Source organism: Cygnus olor, chromosome 1 (assembly GCF_009769625.2).
Source record: "Cygnus olor isolate bCygOlo1 chromosome 1, bCygOlo1.pri.v2, whole genome shotgun sequence".
In the NCBI taxonomy this organism is placed as follows: domain Eukaryota; kingdom Metazoa; phylum Chordata; class Aves; order Anseriformes; family Anatidae; genus Cygnus; species Cygnus olor.
This window is the reverse complement of record NC_049169.1, coordinates 106,857,856-106,876,764: the sequence shown is the minus strand read 5'-3', so window position 1 is coordinate 106,876,764 and position 18,909 is coordinate 106,857,856. Positions and strand designations below refer to the sequence as shown.

The 18,909-nt window shown below is 35.2% G+C and overlaps 1 protein-coding gene across 3 annotated transcripts in view; it reads right to left on the bottom strand.

The window, feature by feature from the left end:
- The window catches only part of NCAM2 (neural cell adhesion molecule 2), a 285,939-nt gene that overhangs the window by 125,819 nt on the left and 141,211 nt on the right, over nt 1-18,909 (bottom strand). For 2 of the 3 annotated variants that reach the window (XM_040576175.1, XM_040576184.1), the window contains exons 1-5: nt 9,440-10,012; nt 8,942-9,016; nt 7,951-8,157; nt 5,471-5,614; nt 408-545 (exon numbers count right to left, since the gene is read on the bottom strand). In XM_040576175.1, coding sequence (XP_040432109.1) covers nt 408-545; nt 5,471-5,614; nt 7,951-8,157; nt 8,942-9,016; nt 9,440-9,824 — 949 coding nt within the window. In that variant the 5' untranslated portion in view covers nt 9,825-10,012. Of the gene's footprint in view, nt 1-407; nt 546-5,470; nt 5,615-7,950; nt 8,158-8,941; nt 9,017-9,439; nt 10,013-18,909 lie in introns of those variants that run through there. The other variant, XM_040576190.1, reaches the window with a different exon arrangement.

Sequence of the window (18,909 nt, the reverse complement as noted above, 5' to 3'; positions counted from 1 at the left end):
GAAAAATCAGTGTTTTTTAACAGGAAATAACAAAACACTGAAAAATATAGTGAACTGAATTACTACACAGTATAATCTGAAACTCGAGTCTTGTAGTGATTGTCAGTGTTTTTGAATTATTAAAAATAATAATAAAGCTTTTGTATATTTATATACTCTGACGTTATGAAATGCAGTGAATTCTATTTATGCAGTATAATGGATTTTTTTAAATAGTAAGCAATTACTTTTATAGGAAAACAATACTAAACAGACACGACAACTATACTAACAAATTAATATTAATTAGTTTTTTTAGAAGCTGATATGTTCTAAAATTGAGGCTATGATAATCAAGGAAAGTGAGATGATCTTTAATGTCCCTTCCAACCCGAGCCATTGTGTAATTCTATGATTCTACTTCTTACCATTCACAATAACAATTATGTCCCGGAAGTCAATTTCTCCTCTGGCTTCCACTCTTCCTTCACATCGGTATACTCCTTCATCACTTTTGTTGATGTTAAGAATTTGGAGATTATTGTTTGCTAATACTGCAAATCGATCTAGAAAGGCATGTAAAAGATTAAGTGGTATTAGCAAATCTAGACAACTACAGGAACGCTAATTTAAATGGGAAAATGAGAAATTTAAATTTCTCTAAACACACAGAATGCTCATGACAAAGCATTTCTCAATTTAAAAGTAAAATGTCATCTGAGAAATTAGCTTTTTATCCACCCCAAAATACATTGCCATTTCTTAAAATTCAATCAGGATTTTCAATCCATAACTTCTTACTTACTTTACTTCTTACTTACTTCATTTGATGACCCTTCAAAGAAAGTTAAGTTTATAAATTATTAAAAAATTAGTGGAATATTCATGAACACTTATATAAAACAACAAGATTAAAAAAATAGAAAAAAGATAAATTCAATAAGTAAGAAAATGTATCTTTCCTCTGTATCTTGATTAGCCAATGTTTTCATGTCCATTTTATGGCACTATAATTTCTCAACTTACTTGCTCTCCTTCCCGCCCTGTTCCTTGGCTCATCTCCTATAACTCAGTCCACGGTCCATCTTGCTATAGTCTAACACTTCACACAATAAAGTCTAACACTTCATTCTTCAATGTAAGAAACCATTTAACCTTCTGCAAAGTCCAGTATAAATTGCAATTTATTTGCAATTTAATTGCAACACATTTCTTGAGTAGCTTAACTCCATTGTAAAACCAGATTCTGAGCAAGCATTTGTACATTTTCCTGCATACATAGCAGCAAAATTATAATCTGCAAGAGTAAACTGTTCTAAATCTAACTTTTCTTTCCTTTCAGTCTGAACTAGTGTATTGAGTTTATGTGGCAAGGTGTTGGCAGCTGGGGGTTTCAGGGCTCCTCTGAGACAATGCAGGGGTTGCCCCATGCCAGACACAAATGGCTCCAATGGCCCCACTGCAGGGCACCAAGATGGCGGCGCCTCAGAAGTCTGGGTAAGGAAGGGGAAAATACTGCATGGCAGCGAAGAGCGAGGGGATAAACAAAAAGATTTTTGAAAATTAGCCCTGCAGACACCAAGGTGAGACAAGCATGCAGTGGAGCTTCTCCAGTTGCTGGAGCAAATATTAAGGGGTATATGCATGGCAAGCGGGATTTCATGTGTCTTTTTCATACCTCATAACAAGAAATGGAAGAATTGTCTCCTGACAGGTAGGATGAACCTGGGCTATGGTTTGTAAATTTTACTGTGTTCCTAGGGTATGTGCCAGGCTATGACCCACAATATCTAACAAAAAGGTTAGGCACAACTGTTCATTCTAAGACTGGGACACAACTAAAGATCTCTTGAAGAAAAAATCAAAACTTCTGGTGAAATTTGCACATCAGTTTACACAAGTACATTTAGCATTTCTACATTGGCTATGTAGAGCAATGGAACCACTTCTACTACTGTAAGTAGAACTCTGTGCAAACTATTGACTTTGAGCGGGAACCTTAAAGCACCTCTTTCGTTCTTCTTAGAGACTGCACTACACTGCAGTAGCAAAACCAAATTGCCAAAGCCTACCCCATATGATTCTGTGGGTCAGTATAGCTCATTTGAATTCTGTCTCTTGCGGTCTTTTAGAATAAGAGAAAATTCCACTGTGGCACTGGAATAGAAGGTGATACCAGTTTAATGTTTTCTAGCGCAGTGATCCTACATGGCTTTTTTAGGCCAGGAAAAATTTTCAGTACCCTATACTGTAACTGGAAGGATTTATTTTTTTTTAAATGTAAATTCTAATAGTTTTCCAGAACATTTTATCATTTTAAACTGTTGTGGTCTTGAAGAGAATCATTCTACATACTAAAAATACCTATGGAGGGAAAAAAAAAAAAACTGAAAGAGCTACAGAACTGCGAATGTAAAACAGTAAGATACATCAAAGCATACAGAAAACATGAAGGATGCATCCACCCCAATATTTTCTATCCAATGATATGCAATATAAAATTTTCTATAGACATTATATTTACATACCACACCTATACTATGGTTATAGAAAACTGTTTTTAATAATCTGATAGTGGAATTCTGACATTAATGATTTGAGCAGTGACAGGATAAAGGACACATTTACATAGATAGCGAATAATTTATATGTACATTTAGAAAGATTAGCATCTTATATTGACAAGGGCAGCTAACCTCCTTCTAATGTTAACACTAACAGTAAACTAATACACATTCCACATTCCTGTATATACAATTTCTATATTTTCTTTAAGCATTACAAAATGGAATTTGATATCCTCTGAAGCACTAGCATTGTGCAAAACCAGACCTAGTCACTTACAACTCCAGGTAAGATCTGATCAATGAAAACAATCCCATTCTCTTACATAGCTGAGCCCCACGTGATAGAATTATGAGTCATGACAATTCAACTCTTAGAAAGAAAAATAAAGATATCCTTACAATATTTCCAGAAAATTATACCTTACATTTTGCTCCATTAAACCTTAAACATACATAGTAAGATCAGAATAACTTTTGGAAGTCATTGTTCTCAGTCTTCTTTTATTTTTTTCTTTTTTTTGTTTTTAAACCAAAGAATGATGGGCAGCTAGTCCCAGTTTCTAACTCACATTTTTCTTTGCAGAATTCAAAATAGACTGTAGATCTTAGGATGAGTTAGCAATGGAGCAGATAAGGTGGGAACGTACAGAAACCAATTCAGAATGGTGAGACTATTTTCAGTCATCTATAGGCCTCCTACACAGGAAAAATCTTTAAATTTTCACTTCTGATTCTGTGAACTAGCCTTCTAGGAGCAGTCAGTCTTCTGTTCAAATGGAACATAAAAATACAGATAGCAGTAACTGTCAAGATTTGCAAAACTAAAGTAATCAAAAGTCTGTACTGCAAAAATCCTACTAATTGTAGCATGCAATAGAAGTATGATCAAAATGTAGGAGAAATTTCACAAAATTGTAGGAATTACATTATTTCATGTCTTCCTATCATGCCAGTGCTAGAATGTTTAAAATAGAGGCTGCTTTCTAATGTCCCTAAAATAAACTGTGGAATATACAATCCAGTTTGAATATGAAATTGTTCAGTAATTTAGCTTACTATGAAATAAAAAAAATATATATTATTTTTTTTTCAGTAGGCACCATTTGTAATATGGTAAAAAAAAAAGTTGACATTACTTAAATTATGTAAAGAGGTTACAGGTACTGATCCTTCATCGGAGATTGTGAAGCTGGAAATGTAATATGGAACTGTCTTTAATTCACTAGGCATGGAGTAATTTTCTTAACTGCAAGACTTCAGGAATACTCTTTTTCCACCTTCGTTATAAAATAATATAGACATTGCCAAAGCTCAAAGTACATGATGTCCTATTTATGATTTCAACCTCTCTTCCAGGAATGACAGGGATCTCATTTGGATACTGGTCCAGATCAAAACATAAGGAAAATACTCTGCTATTTAAATTAAAATTGGTTTCTGTCAGTCTACTTCTTCACATTGAAGCACTGCACAAAAAAAAGGTTGAAGAGACAATTTCACACATTGAATTTAAAAACTCTAAGTTTTCAAAATGCATGATTTTGAAAAAGAAAGGAAATGTTTTATTTCCTTTCTTATTCCTACAGCAGACAGATTGATTAGAAAAGCAAATAAAAGGGTAATAATAACAAAACTTTAAGAGAGATCTTTGGGACAATTTTACTTTTTTGAGCTCTGAGCTGTGTCCTTGAAAACTAGTTTCTGTTAAATTGCCAAATCTTGCTTTGTTTTCTTATTTTTCAAAATCTTCTAAGTCTTACCTACATTCACTGTTTAATTATTTAGATCAAAATGTCAACCCTTTTTCTAAGGGTAGAAGTTTATTAGTCTTAGTCTTTGTACCTAGAAGACAGATGGGATAAGACAGACATATTAAATGAGAAGAATTTTGATCAAAACTTTCTTTCATAGTGGACAGGAGTGCAAGACTGAGTCCAGAAACATAAAACAAGCTAACAAGCTTTTTTGTTTTCTTTCTTTTCTCCAGCAACTGTCTCACAGTTGTTTATATGTTTTCATAAAACAAATATAACTTTTATTGGATGCCATACTGGGTTGTCATTCATAATTTAGGTATATTACATTCGTTTTCATTTTGAAAAAAAATAGTATATAATTTTTAAAGAATAAGAATTTTAAGTGCATACACTACAACCTTGAGTTTTAGTACATACAGAGATCAAGACAGATGAGAAGGTGGATAAAATTGTTCGTCAATATTAATTTCATTTCCAGAAAATGCAGATTGTCTTCTTTTCCATAAAGACAAAAACAACTTTAATGAGACGGCGTAGAGAAATGCTGTCATTGCTTTTGAGGTGGCAAAGCACGTGAATTTATGTGCCTAATTAACTGCCTCTCTACAAACTTATGAACTTGTATGTAGATCCATTTTCACCTAACTTTATCAGTCTAGCTGTTAGGAATCTAGCCAAAACATATATACCCCTAACCTATACCCCTTGTTGCTTGTAACTTAAAGGTAGCTTACGCTTATACAAGTGAATGCTTACAATACTGCAACAAGCCTACCCACCTAGAAGACGCAGCTAATGTGCAAGTATACCAAAGTTTATGCAGTGTTTGCTCGGTAAATTGTACACTCTGAGGAAGTATCATAGCTTTGCTAGCACAAAGAAGTTCATCTGTGTACATGCATGACAGCCCAGGAAGAGTTCCAAACAATCTTTTGGACATCTGGGCCTTCATGTTACATCTAGACAAAATTGCTGATTGGAAAAAAATGATATATGAAAGAAACTATTGCATATGGATTCTCTACAGACCACAGCAACTGGTTAAATCCTACTGATAGCAATGGACTAATTAAAATCCACCCTCCATCCATGTGATTAATCTTCTTTTACAACAACAATTTAATATTAATTAGAATGTATAACTTAAAGAGTTACCAAAATACTAACTGTCAGCAAGAGTTGCGACTTCCTCATTCCGATACAACCAGCTGACAATGGGAGCAGGTGAACTAGTAACACGGCAAACAACTTCTGCATCTTCTCCCTGCCTAAACTCTTGTGGAGAGATTACGTCTCGAAAAGTGAGCTTTTCTGAAAAGGAAGAAAACCAAATACAGTTATCATCTTCCAGTTCACTTAGCATTGAAATTAAATGTGATATCAAATGAGATAAACCTGTCTATTAAGCTTCTCTTTATGCGTAATACAGAATTATTTCCATAATATAGGTTTCTCAGATAAGACTCAATTGTCCTCAACACAGAACTTTCACTCTGTCTCTAGGAATGATTTTACAACCATTTGGCATTATGAAAACCTTTGTTTTATTTATATAAATGAAGCATGTTTCATAAATATATTTTTTATTATTGTTGATTTTTCAGAGCCCAGTTTTGAAACTCTAGTTTTGTAGAAGTCTATACATCCAGGTTAATAATACTTTTTACTCTCTTCTGTGTTTTATTCCTCATGATCTTATTATTGAATGAGAACTTCAGGTTTTCATTCCATCAAAATATCCATTGAAATCATTTGGAAAAGTCTTATTTAAAGGTGGAAATTAAGCCTCACTGATTGGGAAAGCTATCAGCTGAGCAAAACATAAAAACTTAAAAGCCCATGGGAAACTATATGGAAAAACTTTCTATAATTATCATAAGAATTTGTAGGTTTTTTGAGGAAGTAGCAAGATTTTTTTAGGCCTGACAGAATTTTTTATTATTTCTGCTCCAAATAATCAAAGTTGATATTTAATTTTATTATTGAGTTGAATAAGTTCAATAATCAGTTCAACAATAAGTTCTAATAATTCTATTGTTCGAATTCAGTGAAAGAACTTCAAGATGGCATTAAACCACGTCCTCATACAAGATCTAAAGCAGAAACCAATTGCCAAAAATTTCTGCAAGAATTTATTGCACATAGAAGAAACAAACTGACATGTTCTCTATGATCAAACATTGCCAATTCCGTTCATCTATTCAAGAGGATGCTTTAGAGTCAGAGAATGCACCTCCACCTCTGCCTTTTTGTATTTATATGAGTGCAGGCTCAAATAATCCATATCGTTCCCACAGCAGAGGGAGCACGCTTTTGTTATATTCGCATCTTGCATACTTTTACAAAGTATTTATGTAAAATGTTTGAAGTATTTGATCATAATTACATCAGAAGAAAAATTCTGACAAACATAAATGATTACTGTACTGGACCCTAGTAATACAGCATATCCTGCTTTTTCCATACAATACATCACAAATACAAATAATGAAATTTTCACGTGTCGGTTCCCATAAACCTTTACATTTCTTGTGTGGGTCTTTGGGCTTGTCTAACCTCGGAATTATTAAAATTACCACATGCAAACACTTCAAAAGATTTCAACTATGCTCAGCAGTCTGCTAATGGAGTGACTGGCAGCTTTAAGCATAAAGATGAATTCCACAAAACTTGCAATCCTTTGAACAGTCAGCTTTCAAGCCATCATGTAATTGCTTGTAACTGCTATCATCATTCTAATGGTTGTTTTATCAATAGCTTTTTTTTTTTTAAATTGTATGCCTTTTGTTATCTGAGTTATCTGTACCTTTCAGAAGCAGTGCTTTATGATTCCACTCTGTATTTTCTGTCTCATTGCAATTCCTTAACGCTCGGTACAACCACAAACATATTTTTTTTATGAATATTAAAGCACTACCCTCCAATGAAATTAGAGAAAAATAGCTGAAAGGATGCTGGCATATGTCTTGTGCTTTCACCCACAAAAACCTTACCAAATTTTCACAGTGTATTTATTTAATACATCGCTTTTAGGCATTTTTAATTGATCTATAGAATATAGTATACTGCAAAGGTATTTAACTATATTGAAAAAAAGCAAACAAAAAAACTCTCAGAGAATCTCTAGCCACAGAAGAAAGTATTTACTTTTCAAATATACTCTTCAATTAGTTGTTAGCAATTGAAATGCTTTTTTAGTTGCTTACCATATTAAGCTTCAATGCTTTATGGCAAGATTCCACCATAAGACCAAGAATATGAGAAGACTGACATAAAAGTAACTAATTCAATCTAAACTTTGCTTTTTAATGGCATGCATTGCACTTCTTACATTTTTATTTACATATTTGATATGTTTTATATGTATTTGTACTTAAAATTAGGTTGATAAAATACATCTTTCCTCTTTTCCATTAGGGGCATACAGCGCACCCCTCTGAGATGATATTTTAAGATACAAAGGAGAGGTAATCTACAATATTACAAAGTTTAGTTCATAGTATCTGTGAACTAAACTACAGGAGATGCAATTGTTTGGAATATACAGTTCAGAGCCTGGGATGATATTTTGATAGGCTTTACTTTCTCAATAGCAGTGGCTTTCAAAACATGTTCTTTCCTTTGTTATTTGATATTATTTTACTTACGATAAATTTCCAAAACAACAGTAGCTTCTTGAGTTTGTCCTTTAGCGTCTGTTGCTTGGCACCGATATATACCAGCATCTTCTATATCTGCATTATAAATGGTTAGACGTGATCGAACACCTTCTTTCTGAACAACCACTCTTTGACTAGAGACAATCTTCTCTCCTTGTGGATTGTACCAATCTATGGTGTCAGGCTCACCAATGGCTACAAACAAAAATAAAAATAACATTAGAAGTTCAAATAGACGTTACGCAATGCATATGCCTACCCAATGTACAACCATCTATGACATGTCCCTGACATCTATGCAATGTCAGAGAATTGCTGAATTGTGAAAAGGAGTTGTGAGAAATTCTGCAGAAAGCTAAGCAAGGTAAAACTGCAGGCAAATGTGTGACTGTAGGGACAGGATAATTAGTAGCTCAAGAATTCAAGAGGAAAAAAATGAACATAGGAATCTATAAAATCTTAAAGGAAAGACACAGGCTGGCCAGCAGTCACTTTGGCTTGTCATTGTAATGAGGCTGTGTGTCACTGTCAATCTAAGATGGCAAATCAGGAACATCAAGGATTAATTTCAGGTAGCTGCAAAAACAAACTCTTCCCATCCTGACTTAATTCTGCCCCTCCAGAAAAGACTCTTCAGGTATCTCATTAGGGCAGAGAGGGTGCTAGAGCTTAGCCTAGTAGATTATTAAATCCTTAGTTTAGACAAGTAAAAATATTTTAACTAAACAAACATCCTAGTAGATATAAATTATCTATACCAATGTAGACAAATTTCAAACTGAGTGAGTGATATGGTTTGTTTGGAATCTGAAATCAATAGTCTCTACAAGATCTTCTATTTATCACAATTCTCACAAGTCAATATGAATATACAAAACAATGCACATTTAAGTTAATATTGTGAATCAATAAATTCACTTTCAAATCATGCAGAACATAGATAATCTAACAACAACAAAAAAATAATGTGAATACATACCTGTGCATGTGAAGAATTTGGATTCACCCACACTGAGCTCTACTTTGCTTAGTGAAATTGTAACTTGAAGTAGAGCTGAAAAATATAAAGCATGTTGTGAACCCATTGTAACACATTGCCATTTATAAGTTTAAAGTATATATTTTTATATTTTGTATTTCCTCATTCTACGACATATACTACATAAACTGTATGTCAAATCTCAGCATTTTATCTTCTAAACAACAGTATATATAGATGCGGTGAAAACAATCAAAATAAAGAAAAAATGTTACATGAAGGATAACAGCTTCACATCATAAAACTGAGGAAAAAGAAAAATAATAATAAAACAGGAAATAAATTCAAACAAACATAGAACTAAAACTCAATGAGAAGAAGGTGACTGGGAACACTCAGCACGGACTGACCAAGAGTAAATCATGCCTGACTATAGGATAAAATGATTAGTTTTGTGGATGAGAGAGGAACAGCGGGTGGTGATTACCCTGACTTTACCAAGGCTTTCGACATTGCCTCCCACAATATTCTTGCATTTACATGTATTGTAAATAAGCAGCAAGGTTTGGATAGCAAAGAATGGCTGCAAAGGTGATATCTGTGGGAGTAGGTCAGGGGTTGCACTGTGCAGGACACAGTCAGTTCCAGATAGCTCCACAGTAGACACATCACAGGACACAGCTGAGCCAGTCAAGAGTTTTTGGCATCTCTTTGAAAATGTATTTAAGAAAGGGCAGAGATAAGACAGAAGAAGAAAAGGAAGGCCAAAGCAGTAGGAGGTAATCCACAGGAGAACTGGAAACACTCTTGAAGTGTCTCTTGAAGTGGCCCAAGCATAAGCCCATGCCAGAGCAGGTACACCCCCAAAGGGACTGTGGCCCATGGATAACCCACAACAGAACAGAAGAAATGAGTTAGGCAGAAAGAGAAGTGGAAGAAAAGTATGAGAAAGAAGGAACACCAGAAAGAAACCTCCTGCGCCACCTATCACCTCACTGAAGGGGCTGAGTTTAACCTGTGTCTATGGTGGTAAGAAGGGGAGTAGAGACTAGGAACAGAGAAGGAGAGGTGTCTGGAGCTTGGGAAAGCAAGGAGGCCAGATCTTTTCCCTAAGTGTTTAAAGACTTGCCTTCTTTGTTTCCCAGTACCTGAATAAGTAATTAAATGTTATGTTAATTATGTAAATTAAGTTAAATTTCCCATCTGGAGATTGTTTTGCCCACAACAGTAACCATTGAGTGATTTCCCTGTCTTTACCTTGATCCATGAGTTTTCTCACTCCCATTTTTCACCCTTGTCTGGGGATGGGGGTGAGTGAGCAAGTGGCTGTATGGGTGCGCGGCTGCCAGCCGAGGCCAACCCCCCACATCAAGTTAGGGCATTACAGTCTGGACGTACAGACAACTAGGTTGGTAAAAATCTAGTTGGATAGCTGGGTTTAGAGGACAGTGGAGGTCATACTCTACCTGGAGGCCAGTAACAAGTGGGGTCCCATGGGATTCTGTTCTGGAATCTGTCCTAATTAATACCTTTATCGATAATCTGGATGAGGTCATTGACCTAGAGACTGGAAGAATGCATCAACAGGAATGTCATGATATTCAGCAAGGATAATTGCTGAATTCTGCATCTGGGAGGGAATAACCAGTTGGGAATCATGCAAACTGAGGACAGGTGTGGTAGACAAGAGTGCCCAAGCAGCAGCAAGAAGTCAACAGCCTACTAGGCTAATTAAAAGGATCATGATCAGTAGTAGATCAAGGAGATCAATTGCCACCTCTGCTTGGCACTCCCTAGGACATATGCAGAATACTACATCCAGACAACCCCCATCCCAACCTCAGAACAAGAAATATATTGACAGACTTCACTGGAGTGAAGTTAGGGGAGGGCCAACAAAGTGGGCAGGCATAGCTGGGAACTAGGTGAATGAGGAGAGGCTGGTGGAGCTGGGCTTTTTCAAGCTGAAGAAGAGACTGCTACAGGAGGACTAAAGAGCCATCTACTCTTATCCATGGGAAAATGAAGATGGAGCCAGGGTCTTCACAGTGTTGTATGGCAGACGGATGAAAGACAGCTGACAAGTTGAAACAAAATAGGCTCAGGCTGGGTATAAGGAAAAACTTTTTCACGATGCAGTGGAGTACGTTGCCCAGAAAGATTATGCAATATCTATTCTTGCAGTTTTCAAGAACTCAACAGATAAAGCCTTGAACAATCTGGTCTTTGACCCTGGTTTGAGCAGGAGATTGGACTAGAGACCTACTGGAGTACCTTCCAACCTGAATTATCCTATGGTCCTACAAATAACTTACCCAACACAGACAGTATTATGGGTGATTTTTTTTTTTATTTTTTTAGATGAAAAATAACTACACAGTCTTCAGTAATAATAATTAAAACCTTGTTGTTACCCTAAGTATCTGTAACTCTTCAACATTCAAAATCTTACAAAATTGGAAAGTACATGTTCATGAACCAAAGACATGAATGAAAAGGGTCATGTTAATTTCAAGCTCTAATCAAGACAGAAAAAGGTAAACAGAAAAAAAAAAAAGTTTAGAGAAGAAAACTTATTCTCTAAATCTTTGGTCAGTATTATAAATAGTAAAAAACTATGTTGCATCTGAGGTTAAAAAAAGTACTGTTTAAGAATCTGGGATTTAGAGTATTGAAATAAGTAATTATGGTCTATTCTGCGGTGGCTGAATTATGGTGGAAATATTTTCCTTTTCTGAAAACCACAACATAAACTACTGTGAACATTAATGACTTCAGTGTATATTGAATATCCTGAGCTCACTAGATTCCTTCTCTGTAATTGGCACAAAAGTCCATTAGAACAAACTTCTCTGGAGGTATGGAGTATTACAATCCAAATCATTGATTCAGTATGCCAAATTTTCCCTGTGAATATGTTACAACTTAAAACCTGCTAGAAAAACAATGATTCTGTTCTGTTGATACTAAAAATTAAAGAAAAGATGAGCACAGAAAAAACATTGTCTAAATAGTGTTGCATACATATTAATGTGGCAATTACTACAATTAAGAGAAAAGTATCATGAAACTGATTTGCTCTTAACTGGTGTACTTGCATATAATCAGCGTAGATAAGCAAGAACTAGGCCAGATTTGAACATGTCAAAAACAGAAACAAAAAAGGCAAAGAAAACTGTAATATCAGATGTTAAACTATGTAAACACATAGATGAAGTAAAAAGTGTCAGGTAGAATATAAGAAACTGGGATAAGAGGTAAAAAGAAAAGTTAGAAAATATTTTTCCTTCATTAATCAGATATATCTGAGACTGCAAGAAAGTTTTGGCAAAGGGCTGAACTCAGTTTAAAATTCTTCGCATAAGTGCAATTACAAACTCTGTGAAGACATGCTAGCTATCTCTCTGAAACCCAAAGAAAACCATGGTTTCTACATATGGTTCTTTAATATTTACAAAATAGAAAAATGTAAGACCATCTGTCCAATTTTTTCAGACTCATCCTTTTACTAGCTCTGCTTTGTGTAAATATAAAAATATTGCTTTATGCAAAGTGGAATGAAAAACATTGCCCAAGTGATTAAACTAGCAATCTGCTTATTAGGTAGACAGGCAAATAGTCCAGTCCTTGGCTAGGAGAAGGCTCACTCATCAGTTAATTTGAGTAAGACATGCAGTTACAAGTAAAATATTGCACAGAGACAACATATCCAGAAAGTTTTACATTACTTCCAAATGTACTTCAAAAACTACATAGATGCATTAGGTTATTATAAGCTCTGATGAAGATGGTATGTAATGTACGTACTATTCAAGTTACTGTGTACACTAGCAGCTAATGAATTAATATAAAAAGGGGTATTTTGTACCAGACTGGTTTGAAGGTCTTTGAATACACAAGCGAAGCCTTTTTTTATCAGGTCAGTGAAGCTGTTCCAAGAATTCAAGTCAGAAGAGGCTGTGTCTAGCTATATTAAAACAAGCTCAGAAATGAATAGTAGCTTCTGGCTAAATCTGACAAAACACTGCCTCTTTCCATGTTTCCTAGGATATTACTGAACTAACAGGAAAAAAAAAAAAGGCAATGAAAGGCAATGTATTACTAGAAGATCCCTTCAGGTGGTGAAGCATACTACTATACTACTACTGTAGTATCTGCTGTTCTGGGAAAAAGTGAAGTCAGTCAGGCCTTCACTTAGTCTTCAGTACACATGCAATTTTATAGCAAAATAAAGCACTGTTACATTAGGTGATATAAGCAATCTCTTCCCGTTTGTTCATATTCATTATAAAAGAATTATTATCTATGCTAAGAGGAGCCTGTCAAATTATTTCTTAATGGGTTTAAAAATCACTTAGGAAGATAAGTAAGAATAGTAACAACAGGTCCGTTTGTTCTGTTAAATATGGAGATGGATGACTCTATTCATAAGACATAATATTTAGCAGACTCTTTAATTTCAGACCCATTTGCACTAGTATACTTCACATTGCAGAACTACCATCACAAACCTTTCATAGCTCTGTCTACACCGATGAATACCTAATACAACAGAAGTGAGCTGTCATCAGAGAACGTAGAAAAAGTGTCAATCCCATATGTACTGCTATTGCCACTTACTAATACATTAAAACATAAAATGTACATTATAGACATGTATATTTAAAGCATATGTATATAATATATAACATACTAGAAAGGAAAATGAAGTGGTATTTGAATAAAACCTGAAAAATGATGGGTAGAGCTGTGCTCCAATTAGTAAATCCATCCTTGGACTTCCTGATAATTCCAGTTCTTAAAACCCAAAACTTCCCCAAACCCTGAAAAGCTTCCTTGTCAGTCACTTTGTTAAAGTATGACAGGACACAGACAGGAACAAAAAGAAAAACAAACAAATATATAAAGTCTAACGAAGAAAAAATCAGACAAAAACAAATGAAGGAATCATCACATATTCTGCCCCAGTTTCCGCTAAGTACATTTACTACAACATAGTTGAACAGTTTCATGATATGAACACTTTTTAGAATTTACTTTAGAAGAATGAGATGGCAACTTTCCTGTGGAGGGGTCTTTCTAAATCTGTTGGGCTGCAGACCCACTGAAAGGTAGAAGCAGTAAAAAGGAAAGGACACATCTATGAAAACAAAACAAGGCATTGCTTGGGGTCCAGGTGAAACCAAGGAGAGGAGTGATGGCTACAGCAGCTAATTCAGATGGCTTTGGCAGTGGCTTCTTAGAGAATACAGATGACTGCAAGGTACAGCTGAGAGAATGACTGTAAAGTTTAATTCTGTTTAGCATGAGTTCTCTGACAATAATTATAACTTACTACGCTGGTATGCTTTGACTTCAAGAAGTAAGCAAACTCACGTGATGTGTTTTTGCTTTCAGTAAATGATTACAGTATTATTTAATATCGAATACACTTAGAAGACGTCTTCCTTATTCTGGAGCATGAAGAAATTATGAAGTTTTAATTGGTGTCCAATTCTTCCCGAGAATAACCATTCACCCTGTTAATCTTATTTCCCTTTGTTATACAGGCTTCTGAAAACATTCTTCTTAAATGCTCTGGATCAACAAAAAGGGTGTTTTTTTTTTTTTTTTTTTTTTTTTTTCTCATTTGCTTTGTTTTGTTTTAAATACTTTACCCCTGTGGGGACCCTGAGCCTAACTGAGGAAATAGAAATTTTTAAATGTAAACTAAACTTGTTAAGTATTAACAGTTCAAGGGCATTTTGCATTTAGGACAAATGCACTTTTAAGTTCTTCTTCTTCTTCTTCTTCTCTCTCTCTTTCTCTCTTTTTTTTTTTTTTTTTTTTTTAAGTGAATCAGTTAACTTATTTCAAGTAATAATTCAGCAAAGTCAGAACTATAAAAATGTTATACGATCTACAGAGTTACAGTTTGGTAAGAGAAAGTCCGATTCAAGCTGTTTCTATGAGTGATCAAACAATTAGGAACCACACACCTCTGCCCTAAAGAATTCCACTAAAACAAGAGCTCAAAATAGAGCTGTTAAACTGTTTGCACTTCAAAGACCAAATAGCTCAAACAGAAATAATCTTCAGAGATATCTTAAGTCATCTAAGATGCTATATTTTTCTATAAACAATAAAGATGACTCCAGCTCTCTACATCTCTGAAGAAGGAAGGACATGCAGTCAGATGTCATGCAAAAGATGACCATTAAAGTTAATAGTCATTAAAATTATCATAATTAAACAACAAACCTACATTAAAATGATAGAAAAAATGGGGTTTCATCACACACTGTCACAACTTGCCTGTAAAGTCTGTAAGGCTTGTGGTGCTTTAAGCATCCAACGTATTGTAATCCTTTGGGAGTAACTAATGCTCAGGAGATTGGGTGGGGCAGGGCCACAGTGAAAATTTAATCCAAATAGCCTACTCAAACTTAATTTACTCAACATTTTATTATTTAAAGATATTACTGGATTTCTCCCACCCTCTTCTAGCAGGTAAATTAACTACATAAAGTTTTCTATTCAGACACAATTTTAACATCTTATAAGCATCATATTCTTTATATATATATTTTAAATTTATGATTACAGATATACTAATTGGCCTAATGATAACCTGTCTTTCATTGTGTCTTCAGTGGTCTTGAATGCTTCCTGGAATTTCTTTTGTAGAAATGCCTGAAAGTCAAGCTGCATCTACAACCCCAGTAAACAAAAATGTGATCTCCATGGAGGCTGGCTAGTTTTCAGCTGTATGATGGGCGGAATACCACTAAATGATTAAGCATCACTTCTCTAGGGTATGACAGTACTAAGAGATATTAGTTACATTTTTAATTGCTTGACATCAAGTTTCACGATTAATTAGGTAGTTCAGAATAACTAAACTTTCCATTTCATCACATTAGCATTGATTTGGATTTGTCAGTAGGAAATGAAATCCTGATATAAAGTCCTAACATTTTATTTGAATTATTATGGATTCCTAGTTGAATTTCTGTCTTGTAGAACACAGAGTGTTTTATTTTTAGGTACACAAAACAGTCTTTGTGTCATCCTGAATTCATTTTCTACATCTGTTAAAGTGTCATTTTCCCAGATGAGAAGAGCTAGAAGTCACATGAAGTTCAAACTGCCTTCTGGGGCATAACAGATGTTATAGGGGTGAAATGCATGATGCAAGAGAATCAACACGATCCAGTTCTGTGCAACAAAGTCACAACTACTGAAGGATATTCAGAAAAGGAATTATGAGAAACCTCTGTTGAATAGTCTTTTCTAAGACACTTGCAGCAGAATCAGTAAAATAGATGAACTATTAATATCTGAGCAGAAAGAGTATACAACTGGACATTCCTTAAACAAAGTCTGCTTGTTACAACTTTATTCACAGAACTTATCTCAACCAGAAATCACTCACTACTGCTACCCCGAACTCTGGCAAAGTGTAGTTTAAAGTAAAGACATAAATATGAACGCTGTGAGTTTTATTGGGATATATGTTGTCTGGAATCACACATCAAGATCTCTGTAGGTATTTAGAAATGCTGGAAGTTAGATTCTGTAACAACTTTCCAGGTAGGCAGATATTGGGAGATTGGCTCCCTCAAAATTTAAGAGAAGAGATACTGATTTAAATATGGACTTAGAAGACCAACCTTATTCAGATATTTTAAAGACACTTTAATAAATATTTAATCAATATTTTAATCAATTTTTTAAATATTTTTTAATATTTTATAATTAATATTTTATAATCATGGCTCAGAAGCTTATCACAGAAAATCAGGATTAAAAGGCATCCAAATGGGAAAAAACAAACAAACAAACAAACAAACTGTCCTGGTTTCAGTTAGGACAGAGTTAATTTTCCTCCTAGTAGCTGGCAGGGTGCTACGTTTTGGATTAGGATGAGAAGAGTGCTGATAACATGCTGATGTTTTAATTGTTGTAGAGCAGTGCTTACACCAAGCCAAGGACTTTTCAGCCTCTCTCTGTCCTGCTAGCGAGCAGGCTAGGGATGCAGCAGGAGCTGGGAGGGGACAGACCCAGGACAGCTGACCCAAACTGGCCAAAGGGGTATTCCATACCATCTGACGTCATGCTGAACAATATATAGGGGTGGCTAGCCGGGGTGGAGGTGGGGGCCGGCTGCTCGGGGATAGGCTGGGCATCGGTCAACGGGTGGTGAGCAATTGCATTGTGCATCATTTATTTCGTACACATTATTATTATTAATACTATTATTATTATTATTGTTGTTGTTGTTATTTTTTCCTGTCTTAATAAACTGTCTTTATCTCAACTCACAGGCTTCACTTTCCCATTTCTCTCCCCCATCCTGGAGAGGGAGGGGGGAGGGTGAGCGAATGGCTGTGTGGTGTTTGGCTGCCAGCCGGGCTAAACCACAACAAAACTAACTTTACTCACTTACAGTACATTTCAGGCAAGAAATATTTTCTGTAAATAAAAGGCATGAACTTTGGAGGCATTTTCTCCAGGCATGACGATGCAGACATTTATTTCTATTTAAGTTATTCCAGCTAAATTTGGTAGATCTCATCTGTTCAGTAGAAAATCTTCTTATCATCAATAGAAAGAACAGGGAAATTTAAAATACACTGTTTGACAGAGTATTAAGGATATTTTAACTGTAGAGAAACATAATGAGGAATCTTTATCATATGTAGATCTTATACATAAGTAATACAGATATATGGAAAATACATATCAAAGGATGATCACACTCATCAAAACTAAAATCCACCTTAATGAAATCTTGTCAATCAGAAAATGTTTCTATTTGGTAAGAATAAACACAAAGAAAAACTAGTTTAAAAGCTTATGAATTTTAAAGAAACATGCTTCTCAAACTCAAAGTGCTGTAGTCAGTCAAGACGGGATCTTCTAATACCCAGATGTACTTCAATAAAGTTAAAAATCAAGAATTACGGCCTTTATGTTCAAAGTGACAATTTGTCAGTAACTGGAATCTAAAATATTTTTAGTCTAATCTAAAATGGAATTAAACATAACATTTTCAAAACTTAAATTATGGAAAAACAGAGTGATGACAAGCATACTACAAAACATTAAAAAAATGCTGTCCTCAAGGAAGAGAAAACCCTGATGATACAGCTAGGAGTATTTTGTTGCGTTTTAATAAATAACCTCCTCTCTCCTCCTGTTACGTAATGTAGGCATGGGCTTTCACAAGAAGCAGTTCATAAACTGTTTAAGGGATCAGTAGGGATCATATAGATACAGTATCTGTATCACAGATATGCAGTAATTTGAAGACATCTCTCATCTATGGGGAGAGGCTGGGAGAGCTGGGTTCATGTGGGAGCAGAAAAGTCTTGGGGACATCTTATCCATGTGTATAAACACCTGATGAAGGGCTAAAGAAGAGGGAGCCAGGCTTTTCTCAGTGGTACCCAGTGACAGGACCATGGGTACTGGGCACAAACTCAAATATAGGAAATTTTCTTCAAACTTAAGAAAACACTTCTCTAATGTGAGGGTGGTTGAACACCGGCACAGGTTTCCCAGAGAGTTTGTGGGGTCTCCATACACTGGACTGGACACATCCCTGGGCAACCTGCTCTGGCTGACCCTGCTCTGGGCAGGCGCTCTGACCAGGCAATCTCCAGAGGTGCCCTCCTGTCTCAGCTGGTCTGTGTGAGTCTGTGTGATCTTTGTAACACAAAAATCTACTTTGCTTCCTTCCTGCTCCATTGGACAGTCTTTTATTATAGAACTGTACAGATTAAAACAAAATAAAACCCTAGGGTAACATTCATCCCAAACCACGAACTTTATTTAATAGCCCAAAATCTGGAAATGTGGCTGAAAAGAAGCCCTCAGAGTAGAAAAGTGCCTCATATTTTCTCATTAAATTTACCTTCAGTTTTACTGAGTTATGAACTTTCAAAAACTGCATTTCTGTGGGGCTGCTTGGTAGTCAGCACGAA